Source organism: Phyllostomus discolor, chromosome 1 (assembly GCF_004126475.2).
Source record: "Phyllostomus discolor isolate MPI-MPIP mPhyDis1 chromosome 1, mPhyDis1.pri.v3, whole genome shotgun sequence".
Classification (NCBI taxonomy): Eukaryota; Metazoa; Chordata; class Mammalia; order Chiroptera; family Phyllostomidae; genus Phyllostomus; species Phyllostomus discolor.
This window is the reverse complement of record NC_040903.2, coordinates 110,099,729-110,124,147: the sequence shown is the minus strand read 5'-3', so window position 1 is coordinate 110,124,147 and position 24,419 is coordinate 110,099,729. Positions and strand designations below refer to the sequence as shown.

General features: G+C 41.3%; 1 protein-coding gene and 1 long non-coding RNA gene across 4 annotated transcripts in view; both read right to left on the bottom strand.

The window, feature by feature from the left end:
* The window catches only part of LOC114491709 (cyclin-Y), a 260,899-nt gene that overhangs the window by 55,626 nt on the left and 180,854 nt on the right, over positions 1-24,419 (bottom strand). For all 3 annotated transcript variants that reach the window (XM_028505935.2, XM_028505936.2, XM_028505937.2), the window contains 2 exons: positions 11,930-11,964; positions 726-826 (listed from right to left, as the gene is read on the bottom strand). In XM_028505935.2, coding sequence (XP_028361736.1) covers positions 726-826; positions 11,930-11,964 — 136 coding nt within the window. The remainder of the gene's footprint in view (positions 1-725; positions 827-11,929; positions 11,965-24,419) is intronic.
* Positions 13,729-21,964, bottom strand: LOC118500980. Its single transcript, XR_004903554.1, has 3 exons — positions 21,727-21,964; positions 19,953-19,955; positions 13,729-14,603 (listed from the first exon to the last, which is right to left on the bottom strand). It is a non-coding gene; the product is annotated as an uncharacterized LOC118500980 (long non-coding RNA).

Here is a 24,419-nt window from a genome sequence, read left to right as displayed (position 1 = left end):
AGTTACTTCAAACACTAACATAAATTGTTGTTAAATGTATATTTTCTTAAGCATAAAGATAAAATATCCCAGATTTTTCACAGATGAGCTGAAGACCACAGGGCCCAGCATATCAGGTTCTCTGTGATCTCATTATCAAAACACTAGTGGCAACATTACAGGAGAAGCCCCTTCCCTCCCATTATAAAATATGGAAACTAAAGTCCAAAGGGAAAAAATTTTATACCAAGACTCCCTTTCCTTCCTTAAACCCCATTTGAAAATAAGATTACAAAGAGAAGGGTCTTACCCAAACCCTCCCCGTTGGTGATAGAGCAGAGGTCAGAACTCAGGTCAACTGTGGGCAAGGACACTTTCACTATGTCAAGGCCTGCTTTCTACAGTAGCCAAGTCTTAAACTGGAATCCTGTATTATTTTGAAGGTAAAATATTAGCAGAGTTATGCAAAGATGAATTTAATAAAAAGTGAGAAGGTAGAAAGTATGCCCCCAAAATAAAAAATATCCTTTAATCCACATTCAAAACAATTTAAAATTTGGTCTTTTCAAATAACTGATAATATGGAGAAATATTTTGAATACCTCACATTTTAACTACCAAATCACTTTTTAAAAAGAATATCCACAATCAATGGCCTTCCCCTGACTGACCCCACAACCAACCAGTTAGCCATCAAGTTAAGGAATAGAAAAAGCATTTGGGTAAGCAAAAATCTGTATACCCACCATTTAATTGTATACTTGAGGTTTGGTTGACTGACTGTGCTATCATCTAGGAAAATCGTGGAGCAGGAGCTGTATTTCCTTGCTATTTGTCCTGGAGGATGCTGGAAAACAATGGCAACAAGACAACAACAATTAAACAGGGTTCAAAATTCTTCCAGATAACATCATTCCTTTAAACTTGAGACCAGGTCACAGAGGAAAAATGCCTTAGCCAGAAATGTGAATACTACCAGCAAGAACAAAATAAAAACACTTTCTTGATACAGTGATATTTCTTGTTCTTCCATATATAAATGTCACCACCACTCCTAATCTCAAACCTCTTTCATGAGAAAACCAGAATTCTTACGATCAAGCATCAGAGTGCCATTCATAAAAATCACCTGCCCCAGAGCCTGTGTGAAACAAACAGACTGCTCATTACACCACCTCAAGGTGCTAATAGTCAACCACACATTGATGTTCCCCAATTAAGGAAGTGTCTTGGTTTTATGAACCAAGAGTTCACTGTACTCCTTCTCTCTAAGAGTACAGAGTATTTGGCAGCAATGGAAAATGCAGCCAATATTACTTTAGAATTTCCTGGTTAATCTGCTTAAATTTCAAAAGGTGAGGATATAAAGGAAAAAAAAAGTATTCCTTTGTAAAGGTAAAGCACATTTTTTGATACTTTGCAAAGGAGTGCCAATGGATGACCTTCACGTAGTGTGTCTGCAGTATTATGACTGTTTCTTTCACTACTGCACACATTTTGAGTTCTTTGAAGAACTTGAGAATTGAGAACTACTTCTGAAAGGTACTGATAAAGGAAATAGAATTTAAATTATACAATGATGACAACTAATTAAATACTAAGTCGATTTTTGGCAACTATATAGGCAATATAATTAGTAACTATCAAAAGCAAATTAGAAAAAAATAAAATAAAATCATCCAAATGAGTTTCCACTTGCCTGGTGCTGTGAACAGTCTACCAAAAAAATCTCTTAGGGATAATAAAATTGCCAACCTCACCTGCACACCTCCAATAAACCCTCAATATCCACAGTTTATAAATGTAAAAGAAGCCTTAAAGCTAATCAGAGACCAATACCCTGTTCAATACTTTAATATTTTCTTTTTATTTAATGAGATTTCCTCTGTAATAAAATTATGGAAATATGAAACAGCTTGACAAATATAAAAACAATGTTATAAACAATCACTCAAAACTAAGTAGTCACTAAAGTATCTATCAGGTTCCTTAAATCACAGCTAGAGGGCACTCCACTGCTAAAACATTAGTATCCTTCCACACACAGGTTTTATATAAATAGCAGGTGGGTCAGAAGGAAATAACCAAAATTAGGAAATTCAAAGGGTAAGGCTTGTTCACCAGCTTTTCTTCTTAAGCATACACTGTTTTGTGCCTATGTAAGGAAAGGCACAAAGAAGGTTTGTAAAACTAAAGTTACACCTTGAATGTCATTTTTTTAAATGTCATTTTTAATGTGGCATTTTCACATCTATTAAAAATTAATCACAACATTCTAAGATAATCCTAAGGCATTAAATACAATTCTTTTCTCTTAAGCTCTCATAAAATCACACTGAAGTCATCTAAGACACGCTAAAAAAATCAGAATCTATAACAAGAGTTGCTAATATGAGAGGCAAATTTCAAAAATCCTTGTAAGCCCTGGCTAGTGTGGCTCAGTGGATTGATTCTGCAAACCAAACGGTCACAGGTTTGATTTCCAGTTAGGGCACATGCCTGGGTTTTGGGCTAGGTCCCCAGTAGAGGGTGTATGAAAGGTAACCACACCTTGATGTTTCTCTCCCTTCCTTCCCCTCTAAAAAAATCTTTTTAAAAATACTTACGAAATTTTCCCTACTGGTGTAAAACCTACTACAAACAAAACCTCAAATTAGTACATTTAACAAAAAATGCATGTGTAAATGAATTTTTAGAAACACAGGATAACTTTGAGAATAATCCCAACAATGAAGTAAAAGGACAATATTTCATTTCTATTTCTTGTATGGTTTCAACTATTTCCTCTGACACAAATTTCTTCAGGATTAAAATATGACAAGAGTTGAAGAAAGGAGCTGAGTGATACACTCAAGTGAGCACACTCTACATTATCCCTTCACAATCTAAAATCTACCATTCTTAAACCAGTCGAACCAAGAGGCCAGTCCTGGCCTTGGACCACCCAGATGTAAGCCTTAGCCTCCCCACACTAAGAGTTGGTGTGCCAAAGCCCTTAGCTTGCCAGGGTACACCAACTCAAGTTTTAAACTCTTTAATAATATCTAAATTGAATTTAAAAATATTAAGCATTAAGTTATAAAGCTTTTGGTTTTAGGATGTCTCATCACTGTTGGGAATAAGGAAATTAAGAACTAAATTTCCTCTAATAGACAAGAACCACATTGTAGCTAAAAGGAAATGATAAGGGAGACACAGGGCAGTTAAGCAAACATCCTGTGTCTAGCAGACGCTCTCCCCTGAGTAGGCTAGATAAGCAGTGCTTTGTGGTTTTTAATGAGAAAATAGAAAACTAGCTAGCTAGAGCCAGGAGATTACTAGGTTAATGAACAAACAGCCTGCCTTCCCGCCTTATGCAAAAATGCTTGGTTTGAAATTTCCGCGCGTGGTCTCTGTAAGCGAATTGCTAACTGCCATGTCTGCTTCTGTATAACGCTTGCTTGCCCGCCCCTGTATAAGAAAGTAGTTAGTTGTACGCGCTCGCAGCTCTCGTTTGCAGCTCCTTGTGGGTACTGTGTTGTTGGACACTTTGAGAGTTCACCCCTGTGCAGGTTAAACTTGGCCAATAAAATAACATCTTTGAACCCCTGAAAGTCTCTGATATTGGTTCTCGCGTGTGCTGGATGCTACAATCACTCCAAAATATGATTTGGGCATTAAGTCATTTGTTGAATGTTAAGACTACAGGATTCATAGAATGCGAAGCTCTTAATCTAAAATATACATCACTAAAAAAATAATGTTCTGGATACTTTATGCACATTCATTTACAACTCACAAACACCTAAAGAAGGTTAGTAGAATTCTCATTTAGCAGACAAGTCAAAAGAGGTCAAAGAAATGAAGTAATCTTCCCAAGGTCAAATGTAAGACACCATAACTCCAAGCCACATTTGTGTGACATCCAAGTCCATGCCTTTCTACCTATAGTTCTTCACTTGTGCCATTTTCTCCCAGATCTCTTCCTACAATACCTCCAAGGCCCTTTCCTTTCTCTGACCCCACTCATCCTCAGAACCTTGTCAACAGCTCTTGCTCAGGACTCCTTCCTGCCACCAGACCCATCTAAGCTGAGTGTCCTCCCACATCCTCTTCAGTTTTTTTGTGCACCTCCACAGCACTGATCAATCTCCATTGTCATTTTCAGCTCACTTGTCTCTGTTCTCATTAGGGCCTAGACTCCAGGTCTCTTGGAGGTAGACTGGATAATATCCTTTGACCAGCAAACAAGGAGCATTTCTATCCTAGGGGCCAGTGGGGCAGTAGCTGGCTCTCTGCCCCACTGGTCCCTATGGCTATGCCAGGAATTAGCTAATGTGGAAGAGATATTCAAGTACAAGATGGGTAAGAGCATAGTTGGAGTCAGAAAGCCTAGAATTCACGATGTAGCTCAGCCACTGGTGAGCTGTGTGAACTTGGGCCAATTACTTAGTAGATTGATCACATGTTCTGGCTTGCTGGGGCAATCCTAGTTTGCCTATTGTCCTGAAGTAAGCAATAACAGCACCCTTTCACACTCATTAGTTTCCTGATTTGGCAATAAATTATAAGGTCACCTTGTGCTTTACCTCCTGAAGATTCAATATTTTCAACTGTAAAATATGGAAAGCAGAGGCTACCCCTCCTCATGGTGCTGTAAGGACTATGTGGGATAATACATGGGGTGCTGAGCAGAGTCATGCTCAACAAGTATGAAGTCACTTCAAGCACTTAGTCCCTAGACTTAGACTTCTCATTTTCAATGGTTGAGCAAAGTTGTCCTATCACTTCTTAGGGTTTATTTGGATCAGATAATAATAAAGCAATTAAAATATAAGATAATATATTAATAAGATAAGATAATGACTCTACAACTAGAGGAAAAGTTGTAAATATTTGTAAAAAGAATTACATAAATAAAAATACCAAAAATAAATGCTGCATAATTTTTTTAAACCCTAATTCTGAGGACAGCCAACTATGATTCTGACAGAGAAGGCAGAACTGTGTGTGTGGAGACTGAAATCTGCACTAGCATTCCTTCAGATTCCTTCAAATATGGAAACAGAGGATAGGTGCCCATTGCTACCACCTGCTACTTCCTGTACATCACTTGCACAGTCTCACAAAACCATTAGGCAAATGGGGTATTTCCCTCATTTTCCAAACAAGAAAACAGATTTAAAGTATCTTTACCCAAGCCACACAGCCAGTAGGGAGTGGAAACATGGAACATTCTGTGAAATTCCTGTGCAAACCAGAGCACTCACAACTGAGGACACATGCAGATACTGCTGCAAAAACCCCATTGTCACCCTTCCAATACCACCATGAAGCTCAGACACACAAAGAGAAAAAGGATAAAGCAAACAAACAAACAAATGAGCCCCTCATCCTTAACTGCCAGGTGCTAACAAACTAATATTCCATGGAAAGGAAAAGGAAGCTAAAACAGCTTTCATCAGAATCAATTCTTACAGAAGAAAAAGAAGGGGAGAAAAAACAACCATGGAATTAAGAACAGAAGTGGACAAAATCATTACTTCATGAAAGTAAAAAAAAAAAAAAAAAGAAACCAACATTGGATCTCAAGAACAAATAGTAGGAAGTGCCAATTTTGAGATAAAATTTTGCTCTATTATGCCATGCATGCTGTCACCATAAAATACTTATATTCACCATTTATTCCAATCCCAGATTAAACCTTGGCTTCATTATGGTTCTGTGCGATGACTCTCTACAATGAAAACTATGGTACTTTTTCTCATTCTCACTTGGGCTGTGAGGAAAAAGCCAGAAATACAATCCTTTAGGGCTGACATCATCCAGAGAGAAACATTCCCGCAGGGCACCCCAGGTGAGACAGGGCAGCCACAAGTTCCCCACCCCCCGCAACCCACCTCCCAGGCTTCTACAAAGGCTTCTCTCCTACATGCAAAAAAAAGCAGTTGCTGCTGCCAGAGTTCTATCTCCAGCTGTATAAAATAAAGACATTCATTTCCAAAGTAACTATTACTCCATTTCTTGAATACAATGGTCATATATATTCCATGCTCTAGTTTTGGAGGTAGGATGGGATGAGGAATGAACTTATCCAGAATGATGGGGGTAGGTGGGGCAGATGTTTACCCAAGTCTCAGTCTTAAAATTTTTAATTTATAGGAAGACTCAAAAATGGATTAGACTTGCCCCAGAATGTAAGAAATTCAAGTTTCTTCCCTACTGTCGTCACTCTTTTTTTCTACATAATCAGTAAACAGTCATAGAAATTCAAATATGTCAAGTATTTGCACAGTGTATATGTTTAAGGGCCTAGACATATCCCATCTCCATTGCCATGCAATAACTATCCTGTGAGATGGGTGACAAATGGTATTGTCCTCTTTACAACTGATATAATTAAAGCACTTTAGCAAGTGATACAGTAAGTTGGCATAAAAGCAGAGAAGTTATCAGAAGAATCATAATTCAGGTCACCTGACTCCTACTAAAGTGTTATTGCTATACCCTGCTACTCTTCAGCAACATCCCTTCAAAATTTCTTATGAATGCAGTTACATTGGTCAAAAATTTGCTGGTTCTAGAAGGTCATTTCTTCTCTTGGAAAAAGTTAAAAATTTTAAAAACACAAAGAAAGTTAAAAATAAGAGTTGTGCTTTGAAGAAACAAGTATCTTATTGCTGCTGATCAGTTAAAAAAATTGAATTCACAGAACTACAAACAAAATATTAAAAGCCAAGGACCAGGTACTTCAGAAAACAGTTTGGCAATTACTCAAAATGTTAAATATAGCCCTAGCTGGTCTAACTCAGTGAATTGAGTGTGGGCCTGCAAACCAAAGGGTTGCTGGTTCAAATCCCAGTCAGGGCACATGCCTTCTCATGCCACCCCAATGTGGGACGCATGAGAAGCAAACACACATTGATGTTTCTCTCCCTTTCTTCCTCCTTCACTTCTAAAAATAAATAAAATCTTTTAAAAAAGTGTTAAATATGGAGTGCCCATAGGACCCAGCAACTGTCCTCTGATATATGCCCAAGAAAAATGAAAACATGTCCACACAAAAACATGTACAAGCATGCCCATAGCAGCATGATTCACAATAGCCAAAAGGTAGAAAAACCCGTGTCCATCAACTGATGAATAAATAAACAAAATATGCATACCTGTACAATGGAGTATTACCTGGCCATAAAAAGGAATGAAGTTGTAATATACACTACAACGTGGATGAAACCAGAAAACATTCGCTCAGTGAAAGAAGCCAATCATAAAAGGCCACATATTGTGTGATCCCATTTATATGAAATGTTTGGAATAGACACTCCAGAGACAGAAATTAGAGTAGTGGTTGCCAGGAGCTGGGGGAGCAGGGTGGGGAGTGGCTGCTGACAGGCACGGGGTTTCTTCTTGGGATGATGAATATGTTCTAAAATTGACTATGGTGATAGTTGCACAACTGTGAATATACTAAAAACCATTTTTATGGCATATAAATTATAACTCAATAAGGCTTTTTAAAAAAAAATAAACTTTTATAGAGTTAAAAAAATAGTCAAGAGACCAAAGGCAAGAAAAAAAATCCAATAGAATGGACTGGAAATGGAAATTAGGGTGTAAGAATTTATGATTTCTAAAATGTCTACCTCCTAGATATGAATGGGCCTAGAAGCAATGACACCCCCATAATAATGAGTATTCATAGAGCTCGGGTCTGAGTTTCTAACACTGTTTGCCACTAAAAGGAATCAGGGCTCCCTGGAGAAATGGCTGATCCAGAGCTGACCCAGGCAGATACAGGCTAAGACAGAAATATCTTACTGTGCCAAAAAGCAAGACAGCCCACCTCCCCCAAAAGATGGGGCATGCCACAAGAACACAGAGCCAGTTTACAAAGACTGCTACTAGCCAAGGCCACGACAATAGAAGCATCAAAATAATTAAGGACAGCACTGAGCTATATATATTTGGTTGGCCAAAAAGTTCATATGGTTTTATTCCATAAAAGACACATTTTTCATCTTCACTAATAACTTCTTTGACTTGGCTATTTTGACTATGTCAGCTATCTCCCATGTGGTAGAATGCTGACAGTTCTCAATTAATGCCTCAATTTGATCGCTATCAACTTTAACTAGTCTACCCGACCACGAGCATTGTCCAGAAAGAAATCTCCAGCACAAAACTTCGCAAACCACTTTTGACACATCTGATCAATCACAGCACCTTTTCCATAAACTGCATAAATCTTTTTTTGTGTATTAGTTATGTTTTTACCTTTCTTGAAATAATAAATCATAATATGCTGAAAATGTTGCCTGTTTTCTTCCATCTTCGATATTAAAATGGCTACACAAAAATTCACCAATTTGATAATTTTCTTTAAATGCATGCTGATATGATAGCTGTCACAATATAATCTAACAAAATTGTTTCAAATGAAGTTAAAGACAACTGAGCACTACTCGAGTCATCATACAGAAAAAAAAATAAACGAACATTTTGGCCAACCTTTTGCCAACCTAATAAATATCATTGAAAAACAAAAACCTACAAGTCCACATAAAGATGAAAGGATGGAAGGATGATGGATAGATGGGAAGAAAAGGCTCTTGGAGTGGAATGAGACTTCCAAATGTGAAGGGGTTAGGAGAAGGGGGCTGAAAAATTACCATTTGCAATGAAAATACAGATTGGTTCAGGCAAGAATGATCAATAGATGTAAAACCTGAGGGTAAAAATAAGGTGTAGGATATTTGCGTGGTCATAAAGTATCTACTTATTGACTGCTCATTAGTTGTTAGGTGAAAACCAGTAAATACACAGTGGAGAATCTGGACAGCACCTTGCTAGGTGATCAAAATCAACATCAACAATGAGGTCAGGTGAATATTGGATGTCTTCCAGGTTTAATACATGGAGAAGAGCAAAGAAGTACTCCATGAAGTGTTCTGGCTTGAAGTGCTGACCTGAATCCTTCAGACAAATTCAAAGTGAGAAATGTTCTGTTAAGAAAACACCTGGCTCTGCATTCTGCAACAGTGTCAACATGATGAAAGACAGAGGAGACCGATGGGCACACCAACTAAATGCCACATGTGATTCTAAATTAAAACCAGCACCAGAGAATAACATGCTACACAAGACATTATAAGGCCAGTTAACACAACTGAAATATGAACAGTTATTTAAGAGAACAGTATCAATGTTAAACTCTTGAGTTTGATAACAATATTGTGTTTACACAGAGAATATCTTTGTCTTAGGATATACACAATGAACAGTATTAGGAGGTAAAGGACAGGATGAAGACAACCTACTCTCAAACAATTCAGAAAAAATAATACAGGAAATTTACAACTGGTGAATTTGGGTAAAGAGTATATGGGAAGTTTCTGTATTATTATAATGTTCCATAAGTTTAAAGTTTTTCACAGTAAAAGTTAACAACATATTTATATAAAATAAAAGAACAAACTATAACACAAATGCTGCAGTGGAAGTCTCTGCTTGGAGGGTAAGGGAAGGAAAGTCTGCTTCTCCTTACAGGACTTGTCTGAAAAAGTCCTTGCTCCTTCTCAGACTCTGTGTTCCTCTTTCCTCACTCAGCTCCAGAAGTCCCTGAACGAGGTGATGAAGTTGAAAATTGAGGAAATAAGAGAGCAATAAAGCAAAAACTGAAATGACATAGTGAGGAGGGTAAGACATCATGGAAGGCCTGGAGTGGCTATGCAGCTCCTATGAGGAACAGCTGGGCTCCTCCATCCTCAGCAAAGAACAACAGAATCGGGAAGTCACTGAGGAGGTCCAATCAGAAACATTCCTTTCCACTGTCCCCCCGAAGTGCCTTAGAAATGTGAAAAGCAGGCAGTATGTTCAAGAATCTGTGCTGGCTGATTCAGAGATGAGATCTTCATACCACACTCAAAGGAGTAGGGCTTCAAACACAGCAACTCCCACTGAGAACAGGCCATGTTTGTTCTAGGACAAGTCATCAAATCAGTTCAGTGACCTTCACTTGGGTGTCTTAACAAGGAAGGACAGTGTAGTTTCCCAAATGACCTTCCACGAAGGCACTAGGGGAGCAATTCCATGTGTCAGCTGTCCTATATTCATGTAGACCATTACACTTTCCATTACATTACACTTTACTTGTGCCTCATAGCAAGAGTGACAGAAGGAAGGAAGGAAGTATACAGGAAACTGTAAAAAAGAGAAAGTCTTCTACAGATGTAATAGACACTCAAAGGAACTATTGTCCCACAGAGACTTATCTCGAGCAACATTTTTCAGTGTACAGCATTATCACTTTTAGGCATTCTAAAAAAAGAAAAACATTACGAGAGAGAACATAAAACATCTTCCCTGTGTCAATATCCTTTGTGTCAAGTAAAATGAGTGGTATGGGAACCAGAGTATCTAAGATTCCTTAGTGAGATGTGAAACCCCAATTCCTTAATCTTATTGAATTTTTTAAATCTTACTGAGATTAAAACCTTGCTGAGGGTTCTTTCACATCTTCTAAGTATGTTGTACTGGTGCCTACATAGTGGTTGCTCAATAAATTCAGGTCTACTAAAAGTAAATCTCCCAAAGACGCGAAAGCAAGGTTTAGAATTTTTTAAACTTAAGTTCCTGGATCAAGCTCACTATATTGCTTGACTTCTCTGGCTTACCAGGTGAAGTATACAAACAGAAAAGACACCATTTTGCAAGAAATCCGCTCCCACCCCTTTTCAACCTGGAAGGCAAAAACCCACTTGGACTGCATTACTGAAGAGGAGCATAAGCCCTCCCAGGCTCAGCTCCCACACAAGTTGGGCAGAGTATACTCCACCCTGGGAATCCTTGTCTTCACTAATTATGAAAAAAACTACATACATACTTAAAATAACAGAAAGGCTTTCATAAATGTTGATACAGAACTTGGAAAATTAAATAGAATTTATCTATATTCTAAGGGGCAAGAACATCTATATATTTATATGGTGCTATAATTAGTTTGCAGGAGCCCACCTTATGAACTTCTTTACAATGGAATTTGACCACATTTTCAAAGGGTAGGGAAGACAACGTTACAGCTTTAAGTCTTTCTAATATACCTTTAGTGCCAAGTACTTCAAGATCTATAAATAATTAAATGCAGATAGTCTAGAAACTCTGAGAAAAACCCTTGTAAGGTCAAATACTCATTCTTGTTTTCAATATAAGAATAGCATATTAATTTTGGTAATTTACCTACTTCATCATTCCATACCTCATGGAGATAATTTTTTCTAAAGAAAGAGTCATGTATTTAGAGGTAACTTCTCTAGACTCTACATTTGCAGGGGTCAAGTTGGGGCACCATGACGGTGGGAGTCCGGGGAAGGAGCACAGACAGAGTCAGCTACACACACTGCTTAAAAGGAAGAAGGGTAAATGATCTCAATGGATGCTTTTTGCCAGACAAGAAGGGGAGGCAAACACTGATCAGAATGGTCAAGAGTGTTGTCAAGTTTATCCTGTTCTGAATACCAAAAGAACATGCAGATTCTGTTGGACCTATAAACAACAATTAGGGAAAGGAAAATGTATGGAGGCAGACAGCCTCATAGAAAACAATTATGTGTTTATTCCAGTGAAACAGAGTTAAAGAAAAAGTAATTTGGAGTGGGATAGAAGAAAGAAAGGATCAGAAACTTAAAAGGAGTGGCTTTCACTTGGACCTGTGTGGTATATGGTTATTGTTCACACACATCTCCTTCCCATGAATAATAACAGTCTGGGACTTCTGGAAAAACGTTTGGGACAGTGGATAAATACCAGCCATGCTTATTCAATTACAAACCATAATATCACTGTCACATTTTTCACATTTCCTGAATCATTGACAAAATACATGAACCATTGTCACCCATCCTAGACAGTTATTTAAGCTCTCTTCACTGCACAGTCATTATGAAGAACACAGGGGTAGAGCTTCACTTACATGGTTAATGAAGAGACTCTTGCGTTTTTCTCTCACTGTGAAAACAAAAGATGCAACAAAAATGTTACATGCCTGCATGTCAACCCCTTACAGGTTACTGAGGGTTAAGCCTGTGTGTCATGATCCCATTCTTCCACCAACCAACATACCCAATTGTTCCAATACCAAATATAAGAATATGTGACCTGCACAATGCAGATCAGAACCTGATTAACAGAGCAAAATATATACCCATTTATTTAAACTATGGCATGCTAACAAACTAAAAGTAGCTATAATTAACCCAAAGGTAATACTCTTCCAACAACCGAACAAAATATTAATTAGTAAATCTCATAAAACTTGTATGCATCCATTAATTTAATTTAAAATAATTAATAAATAAGAGGACAACTGATTTCCAAACAGAGCAGATCCACAAAGGTTGATACTATAGGGTGAAAGATAAATAACAAGGCCATCACAGCATTAAGATACAGGACAAAATATGCCAGAATCATTATCAACATGGAAACCAATTCCTCTCTCTCTGTGCTGGGAGCTGGGAAATAAAGCCAGACTTCTGTCTAGGAGGCCTGATGGAGCCTCTTAGAGTACCCTCGCCCTCGTGGAAGCTGAAAAAAAAAAATCACAATACAAAATATCGTCCTATCTCAGAGATGGAGACCTTAGTGTTTCTCAAAATGGATCCTCAGCCCAAGATGTACAAGGTTGATAAGGAACCCTAAGGAGCTTTTTCATGATATGATGTCATTGAAGTTTGCATTTTCTTTCCTGAAGACCTAGTTTTGAAGGTATATACTAATCAATTAATGCCTTTACTGAGTAGGTAACTTTAGAAGATAGAATAGGTTTCCTTCAAAGAGGTGACCAATAATGCCACCTTGGGGTATCCTAAAATGCTAAGTAGAAATCCAGATTATCCTTTCAGTAGTCCTGCCCCGCCCCCGCCCCCAAAGTCTACCTCCCAAATGAAGACTCACTAGTTTCAAGCTCTCTGTCTGATCTGAGGACAAGGAATTGTTGTGTTTTTTTTAAGATTTACTTTTGTTTTATCTTTTAGAGAGAGGGGAAGGCAGGGAGGAAGAGAGGGAGAAAGAGAGGGAGTGAAACATCGATGTGTGGTTGCCTCTCACACGCCCCCTACTGGGGACGTGGCCTGCAACCCAGGCACGTGCCCTGACTGGGAATAGAACCAGCAACCCTTTGGTTCATGGGCCGGCACTTGATCCACTGAGCCTCATCAGCCAGGGCATGGAAACTATTTTCCTAGTTTACATTTTATTCAATTTCCTTAGAAGTTCTATCCTATCTGAAATGACTCTGTCCCTCTTCCTACCTCAAAGATACCCTGGAATATAAAAGTAAAACCAGCCTGAGGGTATTCTTGGGAGAAAGTGCCCATAGGCCATCAGCTGGATCCATGGACAGGCCACTGGCATACACCAACCACAGAGAGAGTTTGGGCCACTTGGCTACACCTGAGGCCAGACCAGCACACCAAAAGCTCTCTAGAGTGCACAGACAACAGTTGTGGAGTATGTCTGTTGAGACAGTGTAGAGGTTGCATGATTACTTTTGACCTAGCTCGAAATAAGTATGCACACATGAACCATAACAAAAAAAAAAGAGGAGCTGTTGAGAAGCACTGGGTTTTAACTTCCTGGCACTATACGCTCTGTGTATCTGTTCACATGTATCTGTGCACATGTATATCTTCCTTAAATTATTTCAATACTAAATTATTGTGCATCTAGTCAGGTTTGCTCAATTACATGGAGGCATGATGGCATCTTTTCATGATGATTTCCCATGGGCTAAAGGGACCTGAGAACACTTTCTACACAGACAGCAGACCTGAAATCCCACAGACGACATTTAGCCCTTCTGAGGGTACCCAACAATAGATATGTGCAGAGGCTTTCTGTCTCCCAATTACTGGAATGGCCTCCATGGTCACCTTGTCATCCACCTCCAATAGATAAAAAAATATTCATCCATGCCTCAAGAAATAGTACAGCTTCTTATATGGGTACTACTGAAAAGATTACAAATTATTCAAAAATAAGAGAGAACTGAAATATAGAATCATCAATGTTTTGACTCAAAATTTTAACAAGAAAGTTTTAAAATAAAAATAAAATCACAATACACGAATAGGAATATTATAAAAGTATATGCTATTGTTGTACATCTTCTACAAGGATAAATATCAGGGAAGAATCAATTTCCATGAATCCCACTGGTTCCAATTAGAATAGTAGAAAACAGGAGTTCACTAAGACTAATACAAAACATGTAAGGACAAGGTATCTGAATCTATTATAGAATACCTGTTTTTGCACAAAGGAACACCTGCACACTCCTTTATTTTCCACAGGGCAACTGAACCTGCTGAATCTTATCTGAAATCTGGCCACCTTTCTGTTATATTTTGTAATTCTGCCCCTAAGAGGACCTTTGAGAAAATCAAACCTACACACCTATCTGAGAGGCTTTTTCCACACCTGTCCCTATGACAGACCTCCTTCTGGAATGTCTCCTGAGTCCACAAACCAACTGCCTGTCCCTATGTAACAGGATGCAGCCAGGGGGCCCCTGCATTAGGGATTTGTAATGGGGTCCAGAACTCAGGGTGTCCAGGAAATATTAGAAAAAATATAGGATGTCCTCACTCCCACAAGTCTGAACTGGGGGGTGGGACACATGGAGCAGGACCACTGAGAGTTGTTCTATATAGCAACAGTTTTGCAACTAACCTCAGCCATGGTTATTTAACGTATCTATAATTTTTGGTTTTGCCAATATGTTAAATAGCTGTGGCCATGCTTTGAGCCAGGGAGATGGAAGTGACTTCCACCCAGGATGTAACTGGGAAGCAACTCCCCTCTGGTTACATCGCCTTTGTGAGAGCTTGGAGATGATTCACTCCATGACATGGGGCCCTGCCTGCCAGGACTAACTATGGCAGCCCAGTAAAGCTGGAAAAATACGGGAATGCTGGCAGGTGTAGCTGATCGTGGGAGGACTTGGAAATGGGGATACAGAGGAAGATTGGTGCTGGGATTTAAACCCAGCCACAGCAGCCACACTAGGAGGGGGCCATGCAGCTTAGGAAGCCGGAAAGCAAGATGTAGCAGTGATGCAGAGCTCTCTCTTAGCAGTTTGGAAGAATGCAGGAGAGACGCTGTGGGAAAGAAAGGGGTGAAAGGACTCTTGCTGGTGAGTCATAAGAAGGTGCCATGTGGGTTTGGATTAAGAACTGGAGATCCCTGTGACACAGCTGATGGTGCTGGGAACCGAGGGAGACCTGTCAGCCGAGCACGGAGTACTGGGGAGAACCAGGGGCTACCAGAGCCACAGACTTCTTATTTCTTTTCCTGAGACTGGGCAAAGGAGAGAAGGAAGGACTGTGTGAGTTTATGGGTGTTTTAAGGGTCTTTGGGATCTTAATGAAGACATTAAGTCATTACTCTAAGTGTAGGAGGGTACAACCAGGGGGCCCCCAAAAGAAGGATTTGTAATGGGGTCCAGAACTCAAGGTATCCAGGAAATAGTAGAAAGATATATGGGATGTCCTAACCCTCCACCACAGGTATGAGTTGGGGGAAGGGACACGTGGAGCAGGGCCATTCAGAGCTGTTTTGCATAGCAACAGCTTTATAGCTAACCTCTGGTGTGGTCATTTAACACATCTATAACCTTTAACTGGTTGCACAGATATGTTAAATAGCTGTGGCCATGCTCTGAGCCAGGGAGATGGAAGGAACTTTCCCCCAAGATGTAAGTGGGAGGCAACTCCCCCTAGTTACAGTGCCTGCGTGAGAGCTTGGAGATGATTGGCTCCACGACAAGGGGCCACCCCTGCGCAGACTCATGATGGCAGCCCAGTAAAGCTGGAAGGATATTTAAACCCAGACTCAGCAGCCATTGAAGGGAGTGCCACGTGGCTGTGGCAGTGAGGAGAACCAAGTGCTTTTTGGCAGAGTGGGGACCAACCGTACCCCACAGCCAGAAGAATCACCATGCGGCTTCAGCAGAGAACCACCACGTGGCTTTAGGTGGAACCTGGCAACACAGCTGATGGTGCTGGGAACTGAGGAAGGCCTCCCAGTCGAGCATTGATTACTGGGAAGAACTGGGGGCTGCCTGAGCCATGGATTTCTATTTCTTTTCCTGAGATACGGTACCCCAGACTGGGCAAAGGGGGTAAGGAAGGACTGTGTGTTTTGTGGGTGTTTTAAGGGACTTTGGAATTTTGATGAAGACATTAAGTCATTACTCTTAAGTCTGTATAACTTGAATAAATAGTTCCTTTCCTTTTCACCAATCTCTAACATGGACAGCTAGAATTCTCCGACGAAGGGAAAGGTGAACCTAATACAGGGGGACCCCAGGAGAAACGGGGGTCAATTTGGTAGCATTGTGGGACCCTCTTCCCTGGTGGTCAATCAGAGAAAATCATGGGAGACCACATGTGTGGTAGCTTTAAAGTAATACAATTACTTGTACATGCTCAGTAAAAGCCTACCAAAACTAGCCAGGAAGGATCCGCCCTATAAGAATAGAGTCCCTCCAGCCCATGAGGTCAATCTCTGCTTGGAGTTGGCCTGCTCCCATGTTCTCTGCCATAAACTCTGAGTGTTCAGCTCAATTCTTTGGATCACCAAGAACCTGGTTACCTGTGATGTAAGTCTGTATAACCTTTGGGGAAAAGGAAAGGAATTATTTATTCAATCTCTGACATTGAGAGCCGTAATTCCCTGGCAGCAGGCAAGGCAAACCTAAAACAGAGGGACCCTGGGAGAAGCAGGAGGGGCGGGGGGCCCATTCGGTAGTAGCATATCAGTTTCCTGCCTCCATGGGTTCATTCTGTAACACCCACACATAAAAAAACCTATCATTGCAGAAGCTTATCTTCATAAGCTGCAATGTGTATAAGGCAATCTTTAAAATGAAATAGGTCTTCTCTTAGAGTATACAATTTTCATATTAAACAATTACATATATGCAGGTTCAACAGAGGAGACCTATAAGGCAAGTGACAGATACTATTTTCCTATGAACTTCAAGGTTTTATACTTTCTCTACAGGGTTGCCCTGAACTACTCTACCTCCTTCCTTCACAGAAGTAACCACTGGGGCTAGTGAAGCACTTAGGGGCTCAGAGCCAGGAAACTGAAGTTGTGGGAACCTAAAGCAGTAGCAGAGCAAGGCTGGACTGATAAAAGGAAAGATCAAACCCCCAAGTTTTATACTAAACAGTCCAAGGGAAGTTCTTATATACTCATCCAAGCAGGATGTAACAACTCTGACTTTCCATTCTGGACCCTAGAGAATTAAGAGGGTAAGAAAGGAATCATTTAAACTAGGAGAACTTTTTCTGCTGGAAATATTTGAGGTTTTCTTCATACATTATTGTGTAGGCCACCACCATAACATCAAAACCTGGCATTCCCAGTAGTGTTTTTACTAGTAAGTAGCTATGCGCAAGGATTAGGAAGTGGAACTTCAAGCAGAAAAGTTGTGTAGACCTTTACCCTATCACCCTATTTGCTCAAGTAGATGTATGTATTAATTTTGTTACAAGACTAGTAACTGAAATAATGGATGAGCTCTTACCACTTAGTATAGACAAAGGATTTAAGCAACAGGAAAATAGGCAATAGTATTCATTCTAGTAAACATGTATAACTTAGAGAGTGATGGGTGTGGAGCAAGGTTCAGAACAGGGTAAAGGCTGAGAAGTCCCTGGGAATATAGAAAATAAATAAATAATAAAAACCCTAACGTGGCTTAGGGGACAGAAGAAGCTGAACAAAGTGGTAGAGTTATTTTACATAACTATGGCAAGTTGTGTAGTAAGGGAGGTGGGCGTGAGTTTAACCAGGTGCTGGAGATTAACAACTGTGTGAAAGAGCTTGGAGGCAATTCACTCTGCATCATAGGGCCATGCCCTCCTGGTCTAACAATAGCAGCTGGAGAAAGGCAGAAGGTATGAGAGGACTAGCCAATGTTATTGATTGTGGAAGTTGGAAGTGGGGTTATGAAGGAAACTCTGGGCCGGGATTTAAACTAGGCACAGCAGCCATTCACTCTCTTGGCTATGCAGGTTGAAAGGATGCAGAAGGACCCCTGACGGCCCTCCATCAGGTGCCACACAGTTTTGGATTAAAAACTGAAGAACCCAGGAACATGGCTAATGGTGCTGGAGAACTGAGGGCCCTATCCAGCCAAGCACAGATTAATGGGAGATGCCTACAATGCTAAACTAAGACCAAGGGAATGTTTGGCTGCAAATTTCTGTTTTTCTTTTTCCTGAGAGATGGTACCTTTGACAGGCATATTCTAAAAACTAGCCTAGCCTAATGTGATAAAAGAAAGGCAGGAGAGTGTGTGTGTGTGAGTGTTCATGGGTGTTTTAAAGGGAGTGGGACTTAACGGCAGAATTCTGCCATTATTCTAAATCTACAACTTTTTTTAAACAAATCTTTTTTTTTAAAGATTTTATTTATTTATTTTTAGAGAGGGAAGGGAGAGAGATAGAGAGAGAGAGAGAGAAATATCAATGTGCGGTTGCTGGGGGTTATGGCCTGCAACCCAGGCATGTACCCTGGCCTAAATCTACAACTTTTAAACAAATCATTACTTTCCTTTTTACCAAGCTCTGGCATTGGGAATCTTGGCGATGGACAATCGGGCCCATGTATCTTTCAGAACTGCATAAAGGCTGGCATTCTGTTACAATAGCATTGGGAAATAAATGGAGAATAATAACAGGTAAATATTAGACACTTAATTATCTATACTCTTTTTCTTTTTGCAGTGGATTTAGGAAATTGAGATATGTAAGCCAAAGCAGTTGAAGTTTTAAATCCTAGGTAATTCTGACATGTTGAGACAGAATAGTAAGAAGTTAGGAAAACTCCTTAGCAAGTGGAATAGGAAAAATGAGACATAGCTGAGCACAAAGGTCAAGCAATTTACAGATGGTAGCCAGGGTGAAGGCCCCCAGTGCCTGGCACAAGGCAAACTGGGAAAACAAAGACCTGGCCCTCAGGGTAATGTTAGAATTTACTGGGACTAAACCGCTGCCTGTGCTGGAACAAAGAAGGTATATGTCACCTGCTAAATACCTGACCATGAGATTTCCCATTCCATTTCAGAAGCAACTGAGGCATAGCCACTGGCATTCTGCTGGAAACTGGGTGAATCTTCACTGCCCCCACCCCCTTTCCCTTAAGCTTTCTACAGAGTGAGCTCTCCCGAACCAGGACACCTGGAGCAGATGAGCAGGGTGACTCACCCTCCTCCAAGGGTCTGCTACACACCCTAAAAGCCCTTCTACCCTTTCCCTGTGTATGCTGTCCTTTCAGACCCAGCTTGCCTGACTGCAGTGTCCCGGCTTGAATAAAAGCCCTTAATTGTACTTTTCTGGTTCCAGGTCCGGTCTTAGCCACCTTAGCTACCTAACAGGTAACATTTCCTCCCTGGAGATAACACCAAGACTTCGGTTGCATTTCAGCTCCCAGCCCCCAAAGGCAGCAAAACCAGGTGGGAGACACAGGAACCAACTGCACTGACTGAAAGGACACACCTGGAAAGCTGATGAATATTCTGCTGAAAACCCACCCCTGAAACCTCCCCTAAGATTCCTGCCTGAAAGAAAGAGATGAAAACCTCAAGAAAAAGGACACAGCAGCATTCCCTTCTTCCCACACTTCTTCCTTCACAGGCACTAGTACCCTAAATTGTGAGGCACTGGGCAGCTGGCTTCCTAGCCCAGGCTAATCTGAACCTGTCCCCAAAGCTCCCTTTTCTTTGACTTCCCATTGAGCCAAGGCAGCCCAGTCTAGGCTACCCTGTTGCTTCTTCTATGCTAAGCCCACCCTTGTTTCACTGTCCCCAGCTGAAATAAATGTATCCTCATAATCATCTAGACCGGAGCTGTAAATTTTTCCTACATGAAGTCAAGAACCCATACACTACCACTGACCCTAGGCAGACCCACTCTGGGCCAGACCCCCTATCCAGTAACAATGTGACTATTTTAGTCACGTAAATCTTAAACTTCTTGCTTTGGAAAGAGACATTCTTATATTCCAAGAATGAATCTTAAAATGGTGCTTCATTTACAAATTTAAACTTCATGATTTTGAAACTGTGCAGCCAAGAGGAGGGCCCCAAATAGGAATTTGGAATGGGGTCCAGAGTTCAAGGTGCCCAGGAAATATTAGGACATCCTCACCCCTGCCCCACAATAGGTATGAGTTGTGGGGAGGGACACATGGAGCAGGAACATGCAGGGCTGTTTTGTACAGCTACATCTTTACAGCTAATCCATGGTATGGTCATTTAGCATATCTATAACCTTTAACTGGTTGTATTATCTGTGGCCATGCTCTGAGCCAGGGGTATAGAAGGAACTTCCCCCCAAAATGTAACTTGAGGGCAGGTCTCTGAGTTACAGTGCCTGAGTGAGAGTTTGGACAAGATTGGCTCCATGACATGGGGCTACACCTGCCTGGACTCAATGATGGCAGCCCAGTAAACTTGGAATAATGCAGGAATGCTGGCAGGTGTAACTGATTGTAGGAGGAGTAGGAAATGGGTACAGAGGAAGATTGGCTCAGGGATTTAAACCCAGACACTGCAGCCATTGAGAGAGCCACACAGCTTTGCAGGCCCACAGCTTTAGTAGAGGGAACCACCACTCGGCTTTGGCAGAGTGGCAACCTGCCTCTGCCTCTACCCCCCCACTGCCGGCTCCCCATAGCTGTGAGGAGAGATCCACATGGTTTTGCCAGAGTGCAGACCTCCCCAGCTTCAGTGGAGAGAAGAACCATGCAGTTTTGGCCAGGTTGGGGACCTCTGCAGCTTTGGTAGAAAAGGACCACGCAGTTATGGGGTGCTCCCTTTGGCCACATGGCCTGGGAAGCAGGAGAGACTTTGCCTGGAAGAAGGGTGGAAGAACAGTTGCCAACAGACCATGAGAAAGTGCCTCATGGCTTTGGGTTAATTGGAGATCCTGCCTGGATGGTAACGCAGCTGATGGTGTCAGGAGCCTGAATCACAGATGTTTGCTTCTTTTCCTGAGTTACAGTACCCCAAATTAGGGCAGGGGGGAAAAGGAAGCATTGTGGGCATCTGTGGGTATCCTAAGAGACTGATATTTTAATGAAAACATTGGTCACTACTTTAAATCTGTATAGCTTTAAATAAACATTTCCTTTTCACAAATCTCTGGCATTGAGAGATGTCTTTCCTATAAGGCAGCGGACATAATGAACCTGGGGGTGTCCTTTCAGTAATAGTATATCGTGCCTCTCCTGGCCCTGTGTGTCTGTTCTGTAACAATTTGATTCATGCTATGAAACTGACACAAAAACACTGAATGAGCCATTTTAGAATAAATTTCAGACAGATTTTCAGGAAAGCTCTGGTAGAAAGGGAACTATACTGTTTATTACTTGGTATATCATTTCTCTGAAACTTCTGAATTTTTTTATGCTTTTATTGGCCTTTTCTTGCCAGTTTCTAGTCTCTACAGTTGAATCATTGTCAAAAAGAAAGCCAAAATTCATGAGAAAACATAAAAGGCTAGATTAATTTTGAAATCATAAACATTCCAGGAAACAGTAAAGTTTCCTAACATCCTTGTTCATCCTCGGTGACCCTGGCCATAATGACCTAAACTGTAATGGGGTGCAGCCAGGGCTCTCCACAAAGGCTGATTTGTAATGGGGTCCAGAACTTGGGGTATCCAGGAAATTTGAAAATACAGGATATCCTCACACCCACAAGTCTGAACTTGGGGATGGGACACTTGGAGCAGGGACATTGAGAGTTATTTTGCATATTAACAGTTGGCCAGCTTCATACTTGATATGCAAAAATGGTTATTGTACATATCTATAACAGCTGGCTAGCTTCATAGGTATGTTAAGTAGCTGTGGCCATGCTTTGAGCCAGGGAGATGGGAGTGACTTCCACCCATGAAGTAACTGGGAGACAATACCCCCTGGTTACAGCACTTGCATGACAGCTTGGACATGATTTGCTCCATGCCACAGGGCCATGCCTGCCTGGAGTACATATGGCAGCCAAGAAAGGCTGGAAAAATACAGGAGTGCTGGCAGGTGTAGTCAATTGTGGGAAGAGTCGGAAATGGGGTTGCAGAGGAAGATTCTTGCCAAGATTTAAGGCCCAGTCCAGCAGCCATGAGGGCTAACCACGGGGTTTTGGGGCTCCCTTTACCACAGAGCTTAAGAAATAGGAGAATAAGAAGTAGCAGACATGCAGAGCTTTCTTAGCAGTTCAGAAGAATGCAGTGAGAGACCATGTAGGACTAGGGATAGGGACAATGTGAGACCCTACAAGGAAGGAACGGGGTGAAAGCTTCTCTTGCTGGTAGACCAAGAGAAGGTGCCACATAGGTTTTCATTAAGAACTAGAGATCCGGACTTCCGGCCAAGATGGAGGCATAGGTAGACACACTGTGCCTCCTTCCACAACCAAGATAGGGACAATGACAATTTAGAAACAGAATAACAACCAGAACTGACAGAAAATTGAACTGTATGGAAGTCGGACAACAAAGAAGTTAAAATAGACCCATTCATCCAGACCAGTAGGAGGGGTGGAGTCGGGCAGCCGGGCGTGGAGAGCAGAGAGCGTTGGGACCGGGCGCATAAGGCATCCAGGGCACTCGAGACTGCAGTGGGTGTACCCTGAGCGTGCAAACAGTAGCTGGCAGACCCCGGCCAAGGGGTGGCAACTGGCAGACCCAGCGAGGCAGATTCTGAAGCAAGGCACTGCACTGGGAAATAGAGCCTCGGGGCACTGACTAAAAACACCTGTGGGGGGTTGAGGCGCAGGAAGAGACTCCCAGCTTCACAGGAGAGGTCCTTGGAAAGTCCCACAGGGTGCGCAAGCCCACCCACATGGGAATCGGCACCAGAGAGGACCAGTTTGCTCAGGGGAAGCAGTGGAAGGGTCTGAGGTCCCACAGAGAATGGAGCAAGCGTCATTGTTCCCTCTTGGATTCCACCCCCACATACAACGTCACAACCCAGCAACTGGTGTGCCCTGCCCCGGTGAACACCTAAGGCTCTGCCCCTCACATGTAACAGGCACAACCAGACCAAAGGGAAAAAAAAGATGGCTCAAACGGAATTGAAAGACCCAGAATCAATACTTTTAAGTGACCGAGAGATAGCCAACCTATCAGGTGTACAGTTCAAAGCACTGGTGATCAAGATGCTCACAGAATTGGTTGATTTTGGTCACAAATTAGATGAACAAATGCAGGCTACAATACAAAAAAATGAAGGAAAATGCACAGGGAACCAGTGGTGATGGGAAGGAAACTGAGACTCAAAACAATAGAGTGGACCAGAAGGAAGAAAGAAACAACCAAACAGGAAAGAATGGAGAAATAAGAATTCAAAAAAATGAGGAGAAGCTTAGAAACCTCCAGGATATCTTTAAATGTTCCAACATCCGAACTATAGGGGTACCAGAAGAAGAAGAGCAACAAGTGGAAAACTTCTTTGAACAAATAATAAAGAACTTCTCCAATGTGGCAAATGAAACAGACTTCCAGGAAGTCCAGGAAGCTCAGAGGGTCCCAAAGAAGTTGGACCCAAGAAGGAACACACCAAGGCACATCATAATTACATTAGCCAAGGTAAAAATGAAGGAGAAAATCCTAGACCCATCCTAGAAGCAGCAAGAGATAAGGAGAGAGTAACCTACAAAGGAGTTCCCATCAGACTGTCAGCTGATTTCTCAAAAGAGACCTTGCAGGCAAGAAGGGGCTGGAAAGAAGTATTCCAAGTCATTGAAAGACAAGGACCTACATCCCAAATTGCTCTATCCAGCAAAGCTTTCATTTAGAATGGAAGGGCAGATAAAGTACTTCTCAGATAAGGTCAAGTTAAAGGAGTTCATCATCACCAAGCCCTTATTTTATGAAATGTTAAAGGGACTTTATCTTATTATCTAAGAAAAATAAGATAAAAAAACATGTACAGTAAAATCGCAATTATTAACAACCACACCAAAAACAAAAACAAAAACAAACTAAGCAAACAACCAATACAGGAACAGAGCCACAGAAATGGAGATCACATGGAGGGTTAGCAACAGGGGAGTGGGAGGAGGAGAGGTGGGGAAAAGGTAGAGAGAATAAGTAGCATAGATGGTAGGTAGAAAATAGACAGGGGGAGGTTAAGAATAGTATGGGAAATGGAAAAGCTAAAGAACTTACGACACATGGACATGAACTAAAGGGGGCGGGAATGTGGGTGGGAGAGGGGGTGAAGGGTGGAGGGGAATGAAGGGGGGGAAATGGGACAACTGTAATAGCATAATCAATAAAATATATTCTTAAAAAAAAAAAAAAAAACAGCCCTGGCTGGCATAGCTCAGTGGATTGAGCGAGGGCTGCGTACCAAAGCATCACAGGTTCGATTCCCAGTCAAGGCAC